This window comes from Kryptolebias marmoratus, linkage group LG20, assembly GCF_001649575.2.
Source record: "Kryptolebias marmoratus isolate JLee-2015 linkage group LG20, ASM164957v2, whole genome shotgun sequence".
NCBI classification, from domain to species: domain Eukaryota; kingdom Metazoa; phylum Chordata; class Actinopteri; order Cyprinodontiformes; family Rivulidae; genus Kryptolebias; species Kryptolebias marmoratus.
In genome coordinates, this window is record NC_051449.1 from 17,574,252 (window position 1) to 17,598,687 (window position 24,436).

At 41.8% G+C, this 24,436-nt stretch overlaps 2 protein-coding genes across 2 annotated transcripts in view; both read right to left on the reverse strand.

The window, feature by feature from the left end:
- The window catches only part of rem2 (RAS (RAD and GEM)-like GTP binding 2), a 36,393-nt gene extending 25,414 nt beyond the window's left edge, over nucleotides 1-10,979 (reverse strand). The window contains exons 1-3 of the mRNA XM_017420913.3: nucleotides 10,416-10,979; nucleotides 5,915-6,251; nucleotides 4,164-4,237 (exon numbers count right to left, since the gene is read on the reverse strand). Coding sequence (XP_017276402.1) covers nucleotides 4,164-4,237; nucleotides 5,915-6,251; nucleotides 10,416-10,427 — 423 coding nt within the window. The 5' untranslated portion in view covers nucleotides 10,428-10,979. The remainder of the gene's footprint in view (nucleotides 1-4,163; nucleotides 4,238-5,914; nucleotides 6,252-10,415) is intronic.
- Nucleotides 10,980-16,852: 5,873 nt separating this feature from the next.
- On the reverse strand, nucleotides 16,853-24,071 carry si:ch211-119o8.4 (galanin receptor type 1). The gene is made up of 2 exons (XM_017420812.3): nucleotides 23,509-24,071; nucleotides 16,853-22,400 (listed from the first exon to the last, which is right to left on the reverse strand). The coding sequence occupies exons 1-2, from the start codon at nucleotides 23,913-23,915 to the stop codon at nucleotides 21,689-21,691; spliced, it is 1,119 nt and encodes a 372-aa protein (XP_017276301.1). The 5' UTR covers nucleotides 23,916-24,071; the 3' UTR covers nucleotides 16,853-21,688.
- Between the last annotated feature and the right edge of the window lie 365 nt (nucleotides 24,072-24,436).

Sequence of the window (24,436 nt, forward strand, 5' to 3'; positions counted from 1 at the left end):
CAGGATATTTAAAATAGAAATTAAGGTCACCTTTAGAATTAAAAAAAATGAAGAAGGGTGAAGCCACCTTGTGATGAAAAAAAAAACCCTCTTTCCCACAGGCATGCATAGTGTCCTCCAGTTGTTAGTCAGATCCAACCATTTACCACTCTGATCCCATTTGACTATGACCAACCTAAAGGGCATCTAAGCCTGCGATTTGATCTACTTTGCAGGCTTAGATGCCTTTTTAGACAGCAGAATGGTGCTGCCTCGGGCCTGGGAAAATATAAGCCACAGCTGTATATCCATGCACATGTATGTTCTCAATCCTTTTTATGAGAACAAGTATGGTCAGTTAGTAAAAATCCTTTAACTGTTTATTGATTTGATCTGAGTAAGACTGAACAGCTGATGTTTTGTAAAGGTAATATTTTCTGTCAGTGGTTATTTGCAGCATTTATTTGTTGTTCTAACTGATCCTATAAAATCTTTTTGAAACTTTCACGTAGCTTTGACACAACAGGCAAGATTTCAGTCATGCTTTTCTTCTTATCTGACTTTGATTCGCAACTTTTTGGACGGCAGAGGCAAAAACAAACACAATAGCTTCTGTGGATTAAACCGAGGAACGAGTAAATGTAAACAGTGTGGGAGAACTCTCATAAGACTTAAAAAGCAGCAAAACAAGAAAGGAGAAAAATGTCCAGGGACTTCCTTCCTTGGGCATGTTTCAATGCCAAACTTTGTCTCCTTTCCAAGTACTGGCAGATGGATGTTTTGCTTCTCTCCTAATTGAGCAATGAAATGCGGCTGAGCAGCAATTACTTTCCTACAAATTACATCCTCAAATTTTTCTCTATCTTAAACGCACTGAACCGTCTCTTTGTAAAGGTCAGCGGCAAACTCGCTTAATTGCATGCAGACATACATGTGCATGGATATACACTAGTGGCTTATATTTTCCCAGGCCCGAGGCAGCACCGTTCTGCTGTCTATGATAAATATTTCAATTTCAAGTCATTAAACAATAATGAAGCGTCCTAGACTGATTCAAGCTTGATTTATAACCAGACACGAAGGAGCACTTAAACAAACATATAAAAAGGGTCCACTACACAGAAACCAACTGGCCGTGTGAGATGTGCTTGTCAGTCTACAGCAGCGGACAACATGGACTGACTAGGTCAAGGCCAAGTGTGTCGTGTTTCTATTCTGGGCACATGGATGACTTATTTAAACCATCCTGTCCCTCATGACACCCACAACACTCTCCAAGCTCCGATGTCTGGCTGAGCAGACTCTCTGCCTTCTGCGCACGTGTACAATACGCCGCTGTGTTGTAAACACGCCGGAGCAGCGTTTGACAGCGCGGTCTTTGTGCACAGGGCTTCCACGAGCCTGCGCTTACAGTTCAGCTCCACCTGTAGTTTGTTGTGCACCACTCCTGGCACTGGAGTGGGGAAAATTACTCCTCCCGTGACAGACCTTCTTGTCAATCAGCTGGGGCTGAGTGCAGGGAGCACTTGAAGGAACAACTGCTGAGTGCAACAGTTCTGTCACCGATTTTCACAGTTTGTACGGCAGGGCAATGTGCGGACGAAGCTCCGCAGACAGTAGTGCCGGCGAGACGCTCGCTGCTCCTGCATGATGTTACGCGTGAATGAGTGATTAATTCAGCCCTGTGTGTGTCTGTGCATGTTGCTATGGTAACTCGGGTGTAGGTTGGGTTGCCCCATGGAGAACACTCGCAGCTCGCACCAAGGCCAAAAGCCCTGCCTCTTGGGGCTGCAGGCTCTGGCAGTAAACGCTGTGCCGGCTCAGAGCCAGGGCACACATTAGTCAGTTGGAGGACATCCGTCTCCACACCTGACTTTGTGCATTCATGAGATTCTGTTTGTTTAAACGTAATGCATATATGCCATTATACTACAGTTATTACATCTAAAGCATAAAAACATGAGGACTAATTGCAGACTTGGAAATTGTCCAGTCCACTCTGCCCCCATCACAAGTGCTGACGGCTCTGGAATTGGTCCAAGCTTCCCACTGGACTACGTCTGTTGCTTCAGCCTTAATGCCTTGCCTCGTATTAACATGCACAGCAAAACCAATGCAATTAACGCTCAGTGAGCTTTTACCAACAGAATGAGTCAAAAAGAAACGCACAGAAAAAGTCACGAAGTGAATGGACTGGGGAGATTTGAAAGTGATGACAGCTGCAGGAAGGAAGACAGCAGAATTGGTGGTGAGAAATGAGCATGCTTTGTGTGGAGTTCCTCTGAATTAAATGTAGCTGCATGTGAATAATTCAAACACAAGAGCAGGGCTCGTGCTGCCCCAATGGACATCTGGAATAGGATGATCCGCCCTACGGAGTAATTAGAGTGCTTGAAAGCGCCATCATCTCATTAATATCCATAAATAACAGCATGCTGTTTGATTCTGCATGTCCTCAGTGTTGAAAGGTGCATTTTGACAAGCTCTCGCTGCTCCCCTCTGCTGTGGCTCTGATCATCCACCCCGCTCCGAAAATTACCCTTACCGCTGGTTGGTTTTTAACTCCTTCATACTCTTCAGCTCCAAAAAACACAGACGGTGAATTGAAATGACAGTTAAAAAAAAAAAAAAAAAAGAGCTTTGCAATTTTCAAATGATCAAATGAGAAAACTTTGAAGAGTTTGAGCTCAGTGAGCACAGCCGCTTCTGCGGGATTTCTTGCACGGTGTACAAAGCAAAACCACGAACACACTTTTTACACTTGAACACACACGGGAAATTAGCCCATCAGAGGAACTGAATAAATGGTTTTTCCCTTTTCAGAAGAACAGGAAAGGAATGTTGATATTGGAACTTTGGATGCTTCTACATGAGGCTTGACTAATCTGTACCGTTCTCCTCAAACCAGTGGTTACACTGACATTTCTTCTATCCAAGCATGCTCGTACCATTATCTACAAACCACTTTACAGCTTAGTAAAAATGTCTTGTTCCTGCAGGGTTTGTTAGGCTCACAGACAAGAAGGCAGACTGTTAACGTTTTCATACACGAGTTGAACCAGCATCCTGACCCAAACGTCAGGACAGAATATCCCAAGCACACATCCACATGTTTTTTTTATGTTATAGCGCTAACAAATCAGCACTGAGGGAAGCCTTTAGCATTTTAGATGCAGTAAATAAACAGAAAAGGTGTATTTCAGACTAGATTTAACAAAGCGAAGAATCTCTTTTAGGCAAAATTAGGATTTAGTTTTTCCTAAACCTAACTATTAAGTTTTGGTGTCTCATCCTAACCAGAAAACCTGGGCAAAGAAAACAAAAAAATCATGCAATGGATTTCTTTTACCATGAAATTCCTCTTTATTTCTTCTTACTTTGACCATTGCTAAATATCAAATTGAACAATTTTATTGTAATTTCAATTTCTGTCCCAATCTGGTTGTAAAGATTGGTTTTATGACTCGAAGCCCAGTAGCTTTCTGTTACCTCGCTTTTAGCAGCAAGCATAAACGCGGCAGTGCGTCGGCCAAACTGTGGCCACTTTCCTTCTGTGTGGAGCAGCTGTGAGGTGACTGTGGCTGAGAACTGCATAAGTAATTATCTCAAGAGTCATTGTGGATGTAAACACAATCAATACCATTATGAGGTCACAATAAAGCTTTTTTTATATGAAAACTAAAACATTAAGAACTCCTTAATTGCTGAACATCATAGAAAGGTTTAGACTTCAGACCAGGAGTGTCAAACTCTATTCCTCGGGGGCCGCTCTCCTGCATGTGTTCTTGCTTTAAAACACCTGCTTTAAATGGATGACTTGTTGCCATGCTCCTGGAGAACTTGATGATTTAGTGAGGAAGTAATTAAACCATTTGAATCAAGCGTGTTGCAGCAGAAAAACCTAAAACTCCCAGGACAGCGGCCCTCGAGACCTGGAGTTTGACACCCCTGGTTTAGACGGTCTATAGATATTTTGTTTTTGAAAAAAACTAACAAATATATAATTATTTTAAGCCAAGTTCCTGGGCTCTTGGCTAAAATAGCGCAGTGCTTGGCAGACGTCGTTGTGCACCTTCAGGTGTGTTTTTACAATGGTGTCAGAGAAAAAGGTGATCTGTGTCTGAAAAGACAAGAGCTTATTCTAAAAATCAGGAAATAACGCTTCCAAAGAAACTGTCACTCACCTGTTTCCAATTGTCAAAAACGACGACTTTGCTGTCCTCGTCGTCTACTGTCACCGTGCACTCGTAGCCCTCACCTGCAACCAAACGCACACGGAGCACACGTCAGCCCAGCTTCAAACAGCACATCTGTAGTATCATTGATATACGACAGCTGTTACACGATGTGGCAAAGTGTTTTTACAATACAAGATTGGCGTGACTGTATGAATTGTGGGGCTGAAAAATGGAAAGCGTTCGCAGTTTTAGGAGCTTCCCCAGAGTGAACGTTGTTCATTCTGTTTGCAGTTCAGATGATACCCACTGAAATGCTGATACAAGTTTGTAGTTTGGCACTAACGCCTCCCAACAGCACACAGATACGATACACGAGATGTCAAGCCTTTGACTGACAGAACAGCGTTTTGCTTGGATCGACAGCAGAACTAAAATGTTTCTAGTCACTTTTTTTTTAACTACCTCTCTTGTTGCACTTTTTACGTTGAGAAAACAGAATTCCCCGAGTAATAAAAGTGGGGTGGAAAAAAACTAAAACTACTACCCCTTTGTGTTTCCGTCTGAATAAGTCACTTTCAGGCACAATAAAAATCCTCTTTATGTTTTGTACCTAAATCCCGAGCTAACAGTCAATACAAATACTGGCTATAACCATTCTGACACCAGTTCTTGATCAAAAGTTGTAAAAATGTAACTAAGCACGTGCATTGTAGGTGAATTATCTCCTGAATCACATCTTTGTCCTTTACAAACGTGTAAGATACTTAAAGTTAAGTTTTTTTTCTGACCATTCATAATGCAAAAGGTGCATCAGTGCTGGAGGTTAGGTGCAGGACGGGTGCACGTCGGCTGTCTCCTCAGGGTGACGATGACTAATAGAGTAACTGGCTGAAGGGTTGAGGAGCAGCTGTGATTAGCCCTGGTCTCACACGGATCTGTGGAACACACGGGTCTGCTGACAGACACGCCACACGGGAGCAGAATAAATTTACCTGCTTTAATGTGGCATGTACTAAAAAGAAGAAAATGAGGCTCCTTTCACAGAAAGGACTTGCACTCGTAAGAACTCCCCCCTCCCTACGCCGCCATTGTTCATCCTTCCTCATTCGCACTGACCAAATAGAGGGCGCCGCATGAGATAGCGTGAGAAGACTGACAACAGTGGTGGCGACTGGAGCGGTGTGTTTCGCTGCGCCCGCTTTCCCCGACACACACACACACACACCCACCTTTTTGTTTTTGACAAGCCACACTGCTGAAATGAGCTTTCCGCCACAAAAAAAAAAAAAAAAACCTTTCAAAATGGACTCCAACAAAGGTGCATCCTCAAACAGAGTCTGAAGAGCAATAACAAAGGCAGGAAGGCTAATTAAAAAAACAACCTGGTGTGCAGCTGGACCAGGAGGAAACAATAACCTCTAAACTTCGATATCTTGGATCAACTGCCACAAAATCCATAAATAAGCTGCTTGAAAAACTCTAAACTCCTTTTCCACTGAAAGTTTGGTGCATTTGTTTCTTATGTAACATGTTTTTTTTTTCTTTGGAAGAGAATCATTTGGCTTGTGCTTTTAGATCCAGTTACGTATTTTGGTGAACAACGCACATCGTTCAAGTCTTCCCGTTAAGTAAATATACTAATACTTTCTTCATAAGTGTTTGGTTAAAGTCATTTTATGTGTGGATGACAAAAGGACATATTGCAAGAACATTTCCTCTAAAGAAGCCTTTCTAAAGTTTCCTGTTCAGGTCATTACCACAAGCTTGTGTCTCAGAGTCTATAGAGAGGGATCTGTCCGACTGTCCAGCCAGGGATAAGGCGAGCGACGATTTGCCCACGCCGTTCTGACCCAGCAGCACTATCCTCAGCGCCCCACCGTGGCTCTGGTAAGCCGGCTGGGCTGCTGCCGACTGACTGAAAGACTCGTCCCGAGGCACCGCTGTGTCACTGATAGGCAACGTGGTGGGTTCCTCCAGGCCCGGGATCCAATCGCAGTCCTCGGACACGGCCTCCTCCCGCCGCAGCTGGTGCTTGACAGGCAGGGGGGTGCTCCCTCGCCGGAGGGGCGGCGCCGTGGTGAGAAACATACTGTACTGCAATCGAATTAAAACAGATAACAGAGAGATGTCAGTGCAAGTCCATGAACGTGAAATGAAGTTGCGTCGTGGGCAGAGAACGCAAAGCTCCACACAGGCTACAGATTTATCTGTTTGACAACCAAACACTGTCTGTTCGAGTAAATATAATCAGCAGAAACCCACTGTATTTGTGTATGTGTATAAATAAGAGAGAGGTGAACAACAGCGAAGGTGAGGTGATAAAAACCCAAATAGAAAAGTCAAAGACGAAAAAAAAAACAAAACCGGGGAGGGTAGTGAGGTATGAACACGGAGGCAGGGGAGCCACTGAAGGATTGTAAGAGACAGCAGGCTGAGGATTCGCACGGTAAACGAAGTGGAGACCTGAGAAAAAAGAAGAGGAAGGATCTGTGCAAGAAACACAAAGGACAGCTCAGAGGAGTGGAGGGGCAACAGCTGTGTGACAGAAATGTGGTCGTGTGGCTCTCTGCTGCACAGCATACATGACGAGTGAAGCATGGATTTATGTTGGAAGAGTTCAGCATAATAAAATGGGATTTTTATCCCCTTGTTATTGCAAAAGGAAAATCAGTACTGGCGCCTGGCAGACGTTTTTTTTCCCTCCAGAGCAATCATTTGGCAGAGAATACTCTATGTGTGTGTGTGTGTGTGTGTGTGTGAGAGAGAGTAGAAACCACAGCAGGTCAGCCATAGATGACCCTCATCAATATTAATGCAGCAATTAATCTAACTTTGCTCCACTGGGCGTCTGTGGCTTAGAGTCTGCCTGTGGCAAAGCTAATGACAGTATTGGCACTTAATTAAAGGGGGATGGCACAGAAACAGGAGCAAACTGAAATACCATGCAGTTTAGTGCCACCATTAGGGAAGGTTTTCCCAACTTATCTTAACCTGAGCGACTTAGATTTAGAGGTTGATATATTCAGCAAAACTCCAGAAATGTCACTTCTGTCTAAATTAAACTTTACTCTCAGGGGTGGTCAATAAACTGGATTGGAAGACTGACTGCCAGGTGTAAATGAAGTGGGAACTTGGTCCGGTGTAGCACAGCATGAGAGTTTACCTTTGCCTTTACGGGGAAGCGATGCACTCCGAGCATCCTTTAAGCCAATCAGAGCTAATGAATCACATGAACATGGCAGATACGGAGGCACAGGGGTTGTGTACTAAAGTGTCTTACAACAGATCATAGGACAGTCTTCTGTGCGATAATGCCTAAACCTACGGCCCAGTCAATATTTCCATCCATAAATCACATGTGTTGGTTTAATCCCCTAAAGAGTCCCGGTGATGAAGTGGAGTCTACGCCTGCTGACACTGAGTAAGAGGAGGTGGATACGCCACAGATAGGTCGCCCGTCCATCACTGGGCTAACAGAGAGAGACAGATAGTCCTGCGCATTAACTCTCACACCTTCGGCTAAATTAGAACCATCAATCAAACCAACATGTACGCTTTTGGACTGTGGGAAGAAACTGGAAAACCTGGAGAAATCTTTAGGAGTAATAGCCACTGCAGCACCATGTTACGACTGGTGCATAATAAAATTCTTTACAATAATCTTTACAGCCCTGTATAATGGCATAGTGTGTTTTTTTTACAGTATTTTATTGTAGAAAATAACAAATGCATATATGCCTGTGATGCTCTGCAGTGCATTACTGCAATGAGATGTACAGTATAAACTTTACAACACACTAATGCTTAGTGTTTTGCTGTATAAAGACTACAGTATATTCTCTTCATGGCATGAAGTGAGTAGCTTTATAGAAAGTTGTATTATTTTCCTACACCATACTATGTGGTGGACAGCACAGTGGTTAGCATTGCTGCCTCACAGCAGCTTCCTTGTGCACCGTCTGGGTTTTTCTCAGGCAGTCTGAAAAAATGCTTGGATAATTGGACATTGCACACTAGCCTTAGGTATGAGTGTGCTCAGCTGTGTGGCTCTGTGTTAGCTCTGTGATGGCCTCTTGCCCTCTTGCCCAATGACCCCTGGAGGTTGGCACTAGCTCTCCCTGCGACCCTGAATGGGAACAAACAGTACTAGAAAATGGATGGAGTTATGGGTATTGCACAGTATATCAAAAAATCTATAGTCACAGCAACAACAATACTGCAAAGAACTGCCTGGACTGCAATAAAACTAAGGCATTCAAAACGCCAGGCGTTCAGGCTATTATATTTGGACCCTCACTGTCTTTAATGCTCACATGTGCTTGAGATTATGGTGGCTGAGATGTTAAAACTTAAGAAAATTCAACAATAGTATCATTCATCTAATTGCAGGTTTATTCTAATACCGTGCAACCTCAGCTCACAGTAACTGGATGAAGGATGGTAATCGAGGCAGAACGTTATCACCACACAAACGTCAAATCAAAAAAAAATCACATTTTCTGAAATTCATTAACTTTTTCAAGAGCAAAAATTCAAATTTAAAGAAAGACGCAGCCAGTAGCTGATAAATGAATGCTTTTGGACAGAAGTGGGGCAATAATCTGAGGGGAAAAATCTATCCACTCTTTTTCTGCCACTAATCTGAGGTCGGTTCACGCAGGCAACAGGTCCGGGGGGGAAACCCAGACATCCCTCTCCCCAGCAACGCTATCCAGCTCCTCCCCCGGGGATCCCAAGTTGCTTCCAGGCAAGAACTCTTGCAAGTTCTGGACCTGCCCCAGGTTTTTCTCTCAGTGGGGCTTGGAAAAACCCCAGAGGGATGCACCCTTACCAGGCGCTCAGTTGACTCTTTTCGATGAGGAGGAGCAGTGGCTCTACTCCCCTTGAAGGGTGGTGCTATACACCCAAAGCTTAAGCCCAGCCACCTTATCGAAAATGCCCATTTCAGCCGCTTGTATCCGGGACCTCGTTCTTTCAGTCACGATCCACGCATCATGACCAGAGGACCAGGACGAAACCTCAATCTGTCACTCCATCTCTTCTTCCATCCCACCAGGAGGACTCCCAAATACTTGAACTCCTCTGCTTTAGGCAACAACTCCCCTCCGACCCGTGTGTGTGTGTGTGGAGGGAGAGCATTCCACCTTTTTCCCGACTGAGGAGAAAAACTAATCAAAAGTGCCACTTCAGAACCTTCCTGTCGTCAGAGGAACAAAACTGCGGACTAGTGTTAATATCGACGTGAAAAATTAGAAATCAGCTTTAATTAAGGTTTTAGAAAGTTAGATTTAAAGCGCATGTGGCTGACATTTTTATTGTTCCTGCCAAAAACAACGACTCCCATCACCGTTGATCAGCGTAGAACATTGCAGTGTTGTTGTACGGTTGTACACACAATGTGTTAATATAATATTAATGCGTAGTAATTGATTTCATAGCATATTTAACTTTGTCTGGTTGTGTTTTGTATTGTGACATAAGACGGAGCTGTGTAGTGAACTGTAGGTGGAAAGAAAAAGCTGCCAAGGTGTGGCACACACACATATCTTGCAGAGGATCAGCCAGGCTGCTCAATTAGGTTAATTGGACGAGCTAATCAATTAGGGATGCCTTCACTGTCTGCAGCACAGGGAGAGATCCGTGACAGGCGTGCTGAGCCAGAGTGTCAGGGGTTAATCTCTTCCCCTCGCCAGGCAGTCGAGAAACTAGGGCGAACAACAGCAGACAATGCAAAATTAATACTACGGGCAATGTTTTTGTTTTTTTTTGTTTTTTTCCTGCGTCTTTACGACCCAATTACACCAGCGCCGCTGCTTTCCTATAAGCAGCTTTAAAGATGCACAGTTCGTCATGCGGCAATTGTTTGCAAAGTGTGTGTGTGTGTGTGTGTGTGTGGGTGAACTCGTTCGGGAGAGGAGAAAGCCTGTCAGATGGACGGGGGAACCTTTCAGAACAACAAACACTGACCACATGTCACACAGGAGGGTCAGAAATCCCAACAAAGAGTGTGCAGAAACGTGGGGGGAGAGCGTAAAGTCAGCATTCAGCCGCAGACTGAAAGTCCATTCAGTGAAGGTTCACAAATATCCCCGTATTTCCCGAAAACAAACAAACAAAAAAAGAAGCTAAATAAAAATAAAACACGTTAAGGTATAGAAGGGGAAACGCGTTGCCAAGACGTCGTGTATTGTGCGGAGCGCGCGAGGTGGGCGTGAGAGGGGTGGTGGTGGTGGTGGCGGGGAAGCAGAGTGGCCTTACCTGGTCAGCCATGGTGCTCAGCGGGTCCGGTTGTCTTTAAGGAGCGGGCTCGGTGTGGTTTAAGTCATCTGTGCTGGCTGGAGAGCCGGCGTCACATTCACAGCGGCGGCGGCGGCGGCAACATGCGGCGCACAAAAGAGGACGCGCGCGACTCATTTAACGTGATGTTATTCTTCCCGCTCCGGCGCGTGGAGGCGAGGTAGGCGGGCAGAGACAGGATTACACACCTGCGTCTCCGTTCGGAATGAGAGGCGGCTTCCAGTCCTAAAAGGCGAGAGGAGAGGGGAGCAAGCCGCCGGTGTGCACTCATACGTCCCCCTCCCACCTTCCTCCGGTGTTCTCCGTGTCCTAGCGGGCAGCAGCGAGCGCCCCACCTCCGGCTTGAGCCCAACACCTGCTCTCTGTATGTGTCAGTGCGTGTAAAGTGTGTTTGGGAGGCGCGTCCTTCACTGAGGGGAGTGATGCTCCAACTCGTCGGGTCGGAGGTGGAGGAAGGGAGGGAGGGAGGCTGAGGGATGAGGGAGTGCCCCTCACTTCCGTCCTCCAGGGCGAATATCCATCACTCCTGTCGGTTCTTTGTGCGTCCTTTCTCATACAGAAGCTTGCTTCGTTTAGGTTTAAACTGCGGACGAGCAGGTGGAGTGGCCGCCAGAGGGAGACAGAGAGACGCCTCCGGGTGAATGAATGTGCTGCTGGGGGACACACACATATATATATAAATTAAACAATAAGTAGTTTTAATACATGTCTAATTTTTTAGAATTTGAATAAATAAAAAAAAAAACCTTGTCTCCCCAAATAAGGACAACATGTCTAAGTTGAACAGAATAATATGTTTTGATACCAAAAAACCAACATACCGATATTAGAATGCAGGGTCTCCTTAAGTTTTATGCATATTTTTTTTTTAGTTTGAAACAAGACGAGTGCAAGCTTCAGTCAGCTAAGTAGTGACTGTGCTGTGCTCAATAAGAAATTTCAATTTTCTAAAATGAAAACAACAGCGTAGACCTATATCACAAGGTAATTCCTTTACTCTCAGTATTTTTCAAATAGCTTGTATATGTCAACAATTAAAAAGCATTACAAAGTACTGAACTGAATTCAGTTCATTAATAAGAAGAAAGAAAAAGACATTCTGTTGTTGCTTTAGGTTTTGGTGGGGTTCTGGAGGGGCTTCTGCCAGTAATAGACTTGTATGAAGTATAACAAAATGGAAGCCATACACACTGAATATGCCAAAAAAACAATGTTGGATAAAACTGCTCTGTCAGGGAATTAAGATATGTTTACAGAATAATATATTACATGCAAATAAAAAACATGCACCACTGAAACCAGTTCAAACTTAACCAAACCCAGGCATATGTGCACAGAAATGTTTATCACTTCAGAACACCAGAAAACACGTTTAAAATAAAATTTCTTTAGCTTAGTGATAGCCAGTCAGGATGGCCCATTTAGTGACAAAATATAACTCTAAAACTAATTAGCAGTGTGGGAAGTAGTGGTCAGCTCCTCTGATGGTGTCTCATTAAGAAGAACTACAGCAAACAAAAATCTTAAATTACCAAGCTAAGTAAAAACCTTTTATAAAACACAGATAAACAGAAACACCTTAGTAGATTGGAATGCTGCTTCCTTCCCTTCAGTCAGATAAATAACTGACTCTGGCCTATGTAAAATACAAAATTTAGAACTCCAGAAACAAAAAAAAAACAACATGTTTTAATTATTTGGTTTCCTTGATTATATCTTGTATTTTGGCTGTTTTGGTCACATAAGCACTCCAAATATTTGGTTCTTCAAACAAATCTAGCTGAACACCAAACCAAGGCTTTCCTCAGGAGCTCTCAGCTCTCACCCCCCTTTAAAGGCCCAAGACCCAAATTCTAGTAGCAGCTTAGTAGCATAACTCCTTTTTCTAAATTTGCTGAGTCAAAAGAAAGTTCTTGAGGTAAACTTACTCAGACATTCACAGTGTGTTATTAAAAGCAAAAACTGCAATTGAAATGAGCGCGGTCATCCATATCAGACGTGAAGAGCTCTGGGTTGACTTGTTCTTTAGCTGTTTTAGTCACTTTGTATCCTTTTGTAGTTATAAATAGAAACTACCTGCCATGGGTGTCTTCATACTCACCTTGGCCATGCTTATCCATCTTGGCAGCATGGATGACTTATTTTACTGGAGTATTATTGATAACGCCTTCTGCATAGGCTGAAGTTTGTCAAATTTGCTGAGTACAACATGGCAACCACTAAGTGCAAGATGAGAGGTATGAGGCAAGGGTACGAAGTGGTGAAAACACAAATTAACTAGCATTCGAGGTGAAAACCAAGAAAGAAGTGCCATAATGCAATTCCATTAATGGTCACTAGGGTCTGGCTTCAGAGCATGTCTTTCAAAGAAAGCAGAAAGCATTTTGTGGTTGAAGTTCATAAACATTTTGGCTACAATCCATCAAAAAATTAATGTAAAATAAAGGTTTTGAAGATTTCTAAATTTAGTCGTGGTGTAGAATTGGCACGTTTAGTTGAGACACATGAGAAAAAACGAAGTCTGCAAAAATAAACACCTGGAAAAAAAAATTAAAGTGTGTTTTTATGTTTTCGTTAGGTAAATGAGGAGAGATTAAAATTGTACTGCTACTAGCCTTCTTTGGGGTGCTTGTCTTATGTGGCTTCAGCATCTGGTTTCTGGTTCTCTGTCTAGTTATAAAATATCTGAATAGCTTCAGTGTCTGAGTGGAGGACTCTGATTGGCTAAGGCACCCCCATCAGTAACCCTGCCTGAGCTGGGCTACAACTGAATCCTGTACTGGATGGTGTATGTATTTTTAAAAAATAATTTATGACACTGCGGGCCAAATGGAATGAGCCTGCAGACCTGATGAGGCTCAGGAGCCACCAATTTAGAAAGACTGCTGTGAAGTTGTGATTTTTTTTAATTCAATAATGGTCACGTGTGTTGTTTTTTTATGTAAAAATGCTTGACATTTGAGTTTATATCCATCCATTCTAGGCAAAATGTAGCATTCCAACCCCAAACCCATTTTCCAAAGTAAAGGCAGTAAATCCTGATTATTTTTTAAAAATACAACCCCTCCCCATTATATAAGGTCATTTGCAGGGAAGAATGTTTTAAACATGCTAATATCAACTATTAAGTCCATTAACATGATGCTGCTGACTGAGTACACCATCATAATTGTGTGCATTAGCTAGCTGCCACTCTCACTGCTAAAAATTATTTGGTTTATTTTTTATTTTTGTAATCCTCTGTTGGCTAATAACATCTCAGCCCCTGATCCGACAGAATATCTCCAATAAATTAAATCAGTCTCAACTCAATCCTTGAGTTAAATTCTCTTTCTGGCCACATCCCCTCTTTGGTTTACTGCTCATAGTCAACAAGATGAAAAGAAGGTAAAATGTTGTCCTAATTCTTTGCTTTTTGAAGAATATTTAACGTAGCCTGCTCAAAATACTCAGAATTTTTTTTTAATGAAACTTTTAGATTATGTGGATGGTTGTTTTGAACATTTTTAGTCTCTGTTACATATCCTGTACTATTAAACACATTTTCTTGCTTTCTGTTGCTTTCTCCAAACTGTTCAGCTCCGTTTTTCAGTTATTTTCCCATTTCCTCCAAAGCCCTCATCAGTGGGTTTTTTGCCTCTTGGCATACAGTAAATGCTGCAAACCCTACTATTATCCAGACAGTGACACGCTGTGTTAAAGAGAAAGGCATTCATGCTAAAGTCTAATGCCATCTGGAAGCTGATCTAACTCATATCCACTATCTTGAAAATAAAAATAAATCCTGCACGAATGAGAACACCTCTCCCTGTTTCCTGAGGAAGACTGGAGCTCCATCTAAAAAGCAGATCAGATCATAGTAGGAATATTGATAAGTCTTTTGTCTGGGAATGCCTGCTGTTACAGCTTTTAGTTGCAAAACAAAAAAAATGGCATTAATGTGTTTGAGAGTCGGTGCCCTGGATCATTCAATTAAACTGTGAATTAAGTAATTAGGTGATGCTTTAAAAAAAACCTGCCTTTAGTGGAATCTAGTCCATTGCCTCTTGAAATGTTCCAGAAAAAGTATATTAAAGAAAATATGACTTCTTCTATCCATCTATTTTCTTTACTTGCTTTTCCATGCAGGGTTTTTGGTCCAGCAGTCACTGTGTGAGAGGTGGGGGACAGCCTTGGACAGGTCAGAAGTCCATCACAGGGACACATAGAGACAAAGAAGACAACCATTTACTCACACTCACATCTAGTGACAGTTTAGAGTCACCAATGAATCTAGCATGCATGTTGTTTGGTCTGTGGGAGAAAACTGGTGAACGTGGAGGAAATGTGCACACGGAGCACAAACAAACTCCACGCAGAAAGACTGCAGCCATATTCTGAACCTGCAACCAGCTTGCTGCAGTTATAATAATAATAAAACCTTCTTTTAGAAGTCATTTTACTTTATTGTTTTTTTAGAGATCCCGGGTTGTTTTAGATTTCCTCTAATAAATTAAGATTGATGGGGCTTGGCAGCTGTCTTCTATTAGCATACTAAACACATTTTCACAAACAGAAGGTCTCTCCTCCTGCTGTGTGCCCACCTGTGTGTATCACTTCAGGTGCAACATTAAGAATTGCTTTTTACACATAGAAAATATACATATATAAATGTGTGTGATTCATTTAAACATTATCCTTTCCAGATATTCAAATTCCCTTCGCAAATCTTCTTTTTCTTTGGGCTGTTCCCTTTTCAGGGGTTGCTGCAGCGGGTCATCATCCCCCATCTAACTCTGCCTTCTGTGTCCTCTGTCCTCACTCCAGCTACCTCCATGTCCTCTCTAACTGCTTCCAGATATCTCCTCTTTGTCTTTTTCCTGGCAGCTGCGTCTCTAACATCCTTCTACCAATATACTCAATACCCTCTGCACATGTTCAAACCATCTCAGTCTGGCCTCTCTAACTTTATCTCTGAGTCCTTCAACCTGTGCTGTACCTCTGATGACCTCATTCCTAATCCTGTCCATCCTTGTCCCTCCCAAGGAGAACCTCAACATCTTCCAGTTCTGTCTCATGTCTTTTTGTCAGTCCCACTGTCTCCGAACCATACAGCATAGCTGCTCTCACCACTGTCTGTAAACCTTTCCTTTGACCTTTGCTGCCACCCTTTTGTCACAAATCACTCCTCAATTCCCTTCACAACTATCCCCCCCAAACGCAGCAGAATGAGACGCAAAGATCAATGTGTCTGCACCTCTCAGGTCCAAACTTACGGTAACACTGCAGTTGCCATTTCAACCATAACACACAATAAGAAAAAAACAATGATCTTTTGAGACCAATATGTAATTAAAGGTAACAAAATTTCATGATGCTAGAATAATAAAGGCACTAGCTGTTAATCTGAAAGAGAGATCCTGTTCCCTGTTGCACCACCAACACTCTGCTGCTTTGAGCAGAGATTCAGTGATCCGGGGGGAAGTGTTATAGGGGAACTTCAGTGGTAGAAAATCAATATTGGATGCATATGCCCTTCGAATCCCCAGGCAGAGTTATATAACAAACCATCATGCTGCGATTAGGAAAGGTAAACAGGCTTTGGAGAATGTTGGAAAACTATTGTCAGTCCACACAACTTTAGTCAAAAAGCCTGCAGAGATGTAACCTGAAGCCATATGTGAGAAGAAAGGCTTAAATTTAAAACTATGCGCCAAGGATCATTGCAGAGATTTCTGGGCACCAAGTTCATCTCAGATGGACCAAAAGACAGTGGACACGTGCTCTGCTGTCAGCTGAGTCCACGTTTCAGCTCTCTTTGGGGAAAACTGACACTGCCAAGGATGAGGAAGTCCATTGGTGTTGGAAATGATGGATGCAAAAGTTAGCAGCTGTGATGGTATGAGGACATTTCAGTGCCCAATGCAAAAAAACAAAAAACAAACAAAAAAATGTCCATTTGTCTGAATGCACCATTAATGCAGAGAGCTTATTTTAGAGAAACATCTGCTATCATCAACGTGATGCTTTTACATAGGATACCTATGGTTATTTCAGCTGGTCAATATTTTGTCCTTCCTCTCAGCAAAATATGAGCTTATAGATGGTCAGTACACAAATGTGGTACTTACAAAAAAGAAATAAAGCTTAAAAGTGACAAATTACTGATTTGTCTGTGTTTGATAAAAATTTTAGTTTCTGAATTTCACTATAGCTAGTCAAAAACCCTCTAAAAGCAGTTGTTTTTTAAACTCCATTATTTGAAGTAGTTCATTCATGAAGTGATTTGTATTTGCAGTGGGAAAATGATGTCACTGCTTCAGCTCAGGGTTGAATAAATCTATTCTCCCATCTTTGCCTCTTTCCAAGTAAGTTGCAAAAATATACAACCAGAGATGGTCGAGAAGTCCTCATCATGTAGCATTTTAACCAAAAGAAAACACAAAAACTTTTTCAAACAAAAGGAGGCATGTTTCCTGTAAGACTTTAATTTTAAATACACATTTTACTGTACAAAACATCTTAATTAAACTTTCTGTTTTTCAAACCTGCTATTGAACAATTCTTGAATGTACAGCAACCCTCCTGTATGGAAATATACTGTAAGGTGGAAAAAAAACAACTCAGGATCAAAACTTAAAATACAAAACATAAAAAAAATAAAAAAAGAGTAAATCTTTTTAGATATACAATATGTCATAATATGTTTGTAATAATAGCTGGGAATAATTCGAAACTTTTTTTCCTCATAGTAAAGTTTGATTTTATAGACTGAACAAATCATTGTATTCAAGACATCTCCGTTTGGGATTTAAATCAACTTTTAAATCGCCTAGGACCATTAACAGGTGAGTGTTGTATGACAAAATTAATTTGTCTCCTAAATGCCCAACTAGACAATAGAAAAATCACTTAATGACAATCTCCTGAACTGATTGCATATTAATCTTCTTTCAGTTCCAGTCTGCAGCTCTTTCTGCTCTGCACACACAGTACAGCAGGGCCTGTAGATGTGTCAAAGCTTCAGTAAACACGTTAAATAGAAACAGGAACGGGAAGGATCCCCTTAATGGGCCTGCTGAGCATGACTTATATTTAAAGCTTTTGTTAATCTGCAGACTTAATTACGTCTCATCAGGACACCGCAGCTTACTGGCTTGCAGAGAGGATCACGGTGCAGACAGATGACAACGATAAATGCTCTCATTAGCTACTAAGATAGTATTGACATAACAAACTGCCTACATCCTGGTAATGGAGACACTCTGGGCTGTCGTTTGAATATGCAGCTGGGTCGTCCAGGACATGTCAAAGGGTCAAACGACAACTAGGGAGAGTTTGTGGCTGTAGAAGAGGCGACAGCCTCAAGGTCAGAGGTTGTTCTGTGTATCACCACCATCTTATGTCCAGCATCTAGATCAACTTGAATTAAAGACGTATTGATGTGAATAATATTACCTGGTATGAAATGCTTGGTTGTCAAACCAGGTTTTATACCAATATTGTTGATAAGAATGTACCAAAAAGAATAAGAAAAGGTCACTTTTGGTGTTGAGTCTTCTCATACTGTATTTCACCCAGTTCATGCCTCCAAAACTATGTAAGAAATCAAATAAAACTGAGAAAACGTTTGGACTTGAGCTTCCAAGTTTGCTAAAAGGATATTAATGTTGTGTATCTGTTGGATGTTGTATACAAAAAAAAAGCTAAGAACTGACATGTTTTTTTCATTCAAGATCCAATAAAGTGCAACAGAGGACTTTAGTGTTCACAGTGGGTTTGCACTATTCCTAAAAGCTCTCAAAAGCACAAGAGCAACAACAACAAGAACACTTTATTCGTGTATTTGCAGCCAGCCTATCATAGCGCATAGCAAGCCTGCATTCAGTCTTTAGACAACAAGAACACAGGAATAAGATATCACACTCTGCTGTCCTTTGAAGTCAAATTTCTTCTTTTGAAACTTTGACTTTGATTTAACAGGTTTTAAGGGTGTTAAATCAAAAAAAGAGGCAGGGTCAATGGACAATATAGCTCCCATGTCTTGGCATACTGCTAAAGCTATTAACACACCCTCCTACTCTACACACACACACACACACACACAAGACTCTTTTTAAAAGACAGGAATATGATTTTTTTTCATTTCTAACAACACAGTGTTTTCTAGTTTTGAGACAAGAAGGATGTAACTGCACAGCAATTGCCAAAAATCCTCCAAACATCTGTACACGCAGTTCAGAACTCCCTGGAGTTCACTCTGACCTGATTTCAGGTAAGTGGAAAATCGGCTGCATTTAGTCAGCAGTTTTCTATTCTTGTTGTCTACGCAAAGTGTTTTTTTTTTGTTTGTTTTTCATGACAACAAGCCACACTCAGACCGATGAGCAGATCAGGGGCGATGTGGGGTTCGGTGTCTTGCCTGAGGACACTTTGACATGCGAGTTACGGGGGGTTGGGGCGCAGCATCCCTTAGCAGGCTCATGTGGCATAGTCTATGGAAAAAAAGAATTTGGTTTTCTGCTTTCAAAAGCAGAAAATGAGACAAACTGGTGGATTGTTTCAAACTGTCACGTTTGTTTCAAACAAAAGGAAACACAATGACGCATCACCCCCACAGTGAAGCACAACAGAGGACCAGAGTTGGTATGAGGGTGTTTTGCTGCAGGCAACAAACAGTATGTGATCTTAAAGTGATATAGAATTCACTACTCGCTACCTATAATTTCAGGAATTTATTTGATTTATTCCTTTTCTGCAATGCACCAAGACAAGCTGCATTACAAAGTGGCTCCAAGTGCACCTTAATATGGCTTTGCAGAAAAGAAAAATAAAGACAAAGGGGGTCATGGATACTTCAAGTCTGGGGTCTTTGATGTACATTAGATGCTTGTAAGGATTTTATTAAAGAAAGCAAAGGCCTTATCTGCCTCTTACTGCCCAGACAGGAAAGCCAGATTTTGCTCATCCATGATTGAAGCCAAAGTTTTATGATGCTTCAATGTATGTAACAATAAACTTTATGAGCTGGCTAAAATAATCAGAATTCTCTACATTTATAACAATAAAAATCTGTTAATCTATATTTATTTTTCATGCTATTTTACTTTAGCTTCTGAATATTTGTTTTTTTGGAAAACTTCTTAACATCAAACAATTTGTTAGCGATAATTTAGCCCAACATTAATCACACTCATATATCTTAAGATAAATTGTTTTAGCTTCATTCTAAGCTGTCAAATAAGAGTTTGTTATTGATATTCTTTGCAAATAAACTAATTAACACTGTTAAATGATTTGCATAATGACCCTTTTTGTGATTATTCCATTTATTAAATTTAAACAATCTGCATAACAAATTTATTATATATAAGGAATTCCTATTACATATGAAGTTTACTTTATTCTAGTGCTTCAGATATCTCTAAATAAATATCCTGACACCCCCACCACAACCTAAAACAAATCCAATCACTCTGCCTCGGTCATTTTGTCAAAGAAAATCCGTGACCACAGCTAGTACATGACATGTTTTTAAAATTGTGATATGAAAGCACTCTGGGTGCAGATAGGCTCCACTTGTTGAGAGGTAATTTTCTTCTTGTTGATGTAACACTTTGTGTCATATCTCGATTTAATAGGCACTTCTCTGCACTCAGGCTCAGAACTAAATAAGTCAGCATCTGTTAATACTTGTCATAAGTCGGGCGGGGGGCTCCTTTTGTGCCATTATGAACGTGACATTAAATCTAGACGCTGCTGCTTCCCTGCTTTTCATGTAGATTTGTAAGAAGACCGCTCCTCCTGTGTTTTAGCTCTGCCACAAAGCTTGGTTAATGGGATTTCAAGGTTACACTGAGTTTTGTGATGCACTGTGCTTCGTTATACTGCACAGCAGAAGATTCTCAAACACAGCAAAGAGCAACGTTGTTTTTTGTTTGCAAATGCTATGTCTCACATTTATCAGAGGCTTTTTCATGTAGTTGGGACATGTGTGTGGGTGTGTGTGTGCTCCATGGGGAGTTTCCTTCATATTTGCTCTTCTTGGTTATGTCAGTCAGTGTGGGTTTTAGCGGATGTCCTTTACATCCCCCAAAAAAGCTATTGTAGGTTCAGGTCCCATGTGGCAGGTTAAAGGGTTACCTCAGATCTTTTGAAGCAGGGTTTTGTGGAAAAAAAGGTTATAAACAAGTAATGTCTTACATGTTGTGGATAGCTCTTTGAATGACTTCAGTTAGAGGAATATAGTTTATTTCTGACTGGATTCACAAGTTACTAGCTAGTATCAGTGGGGTCAAGACCAAAGCGAATTGTTGCCATTTTTAAAACAACTTCATTCTTAATTAAAAAACAGCTTTCCCTGAAGAAATGGATATTGCCACCTTGTATGAAAAAGTTTTAAAGAAAGATATCATGTTGAAGTTGACTTTCAAGTGCTGAAACATCCAATTTTAACTCAATATTTGTAAAACTGACTAAGTTAAAGCTATTTTTTTTGTTTGCTAAGGTCAGTTAGCTGTGGCAACCATTTTGAATGAAAAAGAGGATCACCAAAACACACACAGAGAGACTGCAGCAGCTAGCTGTATACAAAATTGATGATGACGTCAAGGTTTATGAACCACTATGAGGTTTTGTGGTTGAATTTGTTTTAAGACAGCACCAGTCTACCTTGGTCTGGGTTCTGGTCGGACTAGCCATTAGCTCATCAATCCAGTAAGAATTGAAAAAAAATTGAGGTTGTTCAAAGAGCCATCTATGACAGGAAAGGTAGCAATTGTATTCAAGCCTTTCTATAGTATCTAGTTCAAAAGATCTGAAACTGTCCCTTTAAGATCACACATTTCAGTTCAGTGACCTTGATTTATAAATGATGCCACCAGCTACGATTCAAAGGATAACGGCTTTGTTTGGCTTTTTGTTCTCTAATTATTCAAATTTCCAGCTCTTCTCCTCTGCCATCTGGAACTGCTTAGACTAGAAGTTGCTAAGTGACTCTGGCATTGTAGTGAGTGCTATAAAACTTTATGTTTTATGGCCTAAAATCCATTTCATTTACCGTCACTGTAAAAGCCTTGTACGTTGTTGCCAAGAGCCACACATGTAAATGTGGTATGTTGAGCCCAAACGAATATGTTGTACTGTATGTGCAAGGCATCCTGTGAATCATATATTTGGATTTACAATGTTTTATTGGTGGCACATGTGACGAGTGTGAGATGGGGGAATGTGAGTGAGCTCTGCTGTTTTGACCTTTATTGAGTCAGTCTGTGTGTCAGACTTTGGTGAGTGAGCAAGTTTCGAGGAGAATGAGGCGCTGGCAAACATGGGGGAGGAGCCGGAGTGATACGCCAACGCTGCGCGGGTTTTCTCAACAACTGCTCTCGAACAAAAGAAGGCAGGAGCGCCCTCAGCTGACGTACAGCCGGACGCGACAGCAGGAAGTACAGCGGAGGGTTCCAGCACGGGGCGAGGCACACCAACAAAATGGCTGCCAGGGAGGCCACCTCCCACAGCAGTGTCACACTCGTCAGCGTTTGCTCATCTGCCCCAGGCAAAGCGGCTGGAGGCAAAGGTGAAGATAACTTAAGTCCAAATTTGCTTGTGGGAGAAGCTGCTGAGCTAACGTAAGGTGAGAAAACATTGACAAACTCAAGTGCGTAATACGGCAGCCAGCTAATTGCAAAAACTAGGGTGGAGCCGATGAGCAGGGCTGTAGCTTTCTTGTTGCGTCTGTCAGCAACCAGGGTGCCCCGACAGCGGTGGAGGTGAGAGATGATGAGGCCACAGTTGACAGCGATGCACATCAGAGGGGCCACATAGTAGACCAGGAAGGCAGGGACGAGGAAGAACAGCCACTCCTCCCAACCAACTGACCATGTGCATCCACCGTCAAAGTTGATGTAGGTGACCTTTGGTAAGGCCATGGTTACTGAGACCAGCCAAATGGCTACCACAGTAAATAACCTGTGGGAAAGGAAGACAAAGGACCAGCTTATTTGTTGTGTAAGACTACACACACTTGAATTAAATGAATGGGATTTCTGTTTAATTGAACAGAACATGTATTGATTCTGTAGCTCTCCATGAGCATCTAGGGCTAATGTTAATTTTTCCTTCCTAAGCTGCAGAGAAGCAGACTGAGGATGGTAGAGTGCATGATCCAGAATAAACCAACAATACAACCAGAATATTCTGACGAAAATATGTAGCTTTAACCTGCAAATATTTAAAAAAATAGTTAATTGCAATTCCTTTAGTGTCCGTGTCAGTATCTGTTTTGTTTTCCATTATTTCCATGGGAAAATATCTTCTTCTTTAAACAGTAACTGCTTCATTATGTATGCCACAAAACTTAGTTTATCAAGATGTACCATAGACAAGAAAATCTCAAACTTGTGCAGCCTTTTAAATTTTCTTTTCAAAAGAAGTCATACCAGTGTTCAAAGGTGAATTAATTGCTCTAAAAGTAAATTGTGAGTCTATAATTATTTGAGATTCTACAAACTAATGCATCTATTTAAGCCCATCCTTGAGATTCAATTTATTTCTAATCAATAAACCCACCATGCTGAAGTGAAAGAACCATTAAACATCTACTTTAATAGGTTCGACTTGAGTCAGTACAAAGTTTTAATCAATAATGTATCAGCTTTGATTGTGCTTTACAGGTTTCTGTTAATATTGTCTCTCCTCTTGCGATCATTTAGGTTTGCAATATCAGGAGCCCAAGAATTATACAAGCTAGTGTTCCCTAGCTTCATTTAGTTCATGGAGAGTGGTTATGCTCTATATGATGCTTTTGGAGGAGAAAGGACTGTTCAAACATAACTTCAGACAAGTGTTAAAACTATCTGAAAGTGTTGAAACACCTGGTAATTTAAAGAATTTCTGGTCTCTGAGCACAAAAAAGTGTCATAAGTAACACAGTTCATTGGATAAGACAAAGTACTTCACTGGTTCTTCAAAAACAACAATGTAAATACTGAATAATTTGACTTACTTAACGATTCAACACAGGGTGACCGTGTTTTTGTTTTCATAAAGTCACTTCTGCTTGACATTTAATACTCACACTTGTGTCAGACTAGCGGGTGGTCTCGTCCGGGGTGCCACAATGCGATACCTCAGCACCGCCAAGGCAGCCAGGCTGAAGATCTCCACGCCTACGGTTATTGAAGTCATGAATCCCAGGAGAACGCAGGTCCCGCCACCGAGCTGCCAGTTCTGGAAACTGGCGCTCAGAAGCACGCAGGGCAGGGTGAGCAGGGCGCCCAGGTCTGCCAGGCTGAGGTTGAGGAGCAGCACGGAGCTCGGCTTGGAGCGGCTGCGGGGGTTCTTCATCAGCACCAGCCACAGCAGGAGGTGACCTCCGACCCCCATGAAAAGAGAGATCAGGCTCACCATGGGCAGCACCACGTTGAAGGAGATGGTGGTGTTGGTGGAGACCACGTTGAAGAGGAGGTTCACAATGGCAGGCATGGCTCCAGGGAATCTGACAGGAGAATTATGAAAGACAAGAGGACAACTGAGCAAAAAAAGGGGGAAAGGACTTGATGATTGACCAAAACAGACCTGTACTGAAGGAGGCAAACTCTTAAATTATGTGAAAAACTTCAGTGATTTTACTAAAAAGCAAAGGAGTACTTAAATACCAACAACTGTGAGCTCACAGCAGTAAAACCTTACAAAAATGTGCTGATATTAATATTAAAAACTCATTATCATCATCTACCTCCCATCTATTTTTCATATTTATGATAGCAGCCTCTCCACGGTTCCCGAATCACTATAAATCAAATCTCACCAGGCTCCTCCTGTGACTGACGAGCCTGATGATTCAGACGAGACGACGTGTCTCTCTGAGGAGACCCGGGCAACAAACGTTCAGAGGCATCAGCAAGTCGACTGCATCACGACACAAACAAGACAACTCACCTCAGCGGGCTCAGCGCCAAACAGACAGAGGGAGGAGGCTTGTTTTGTTCCCGAGTGGTGGTGGT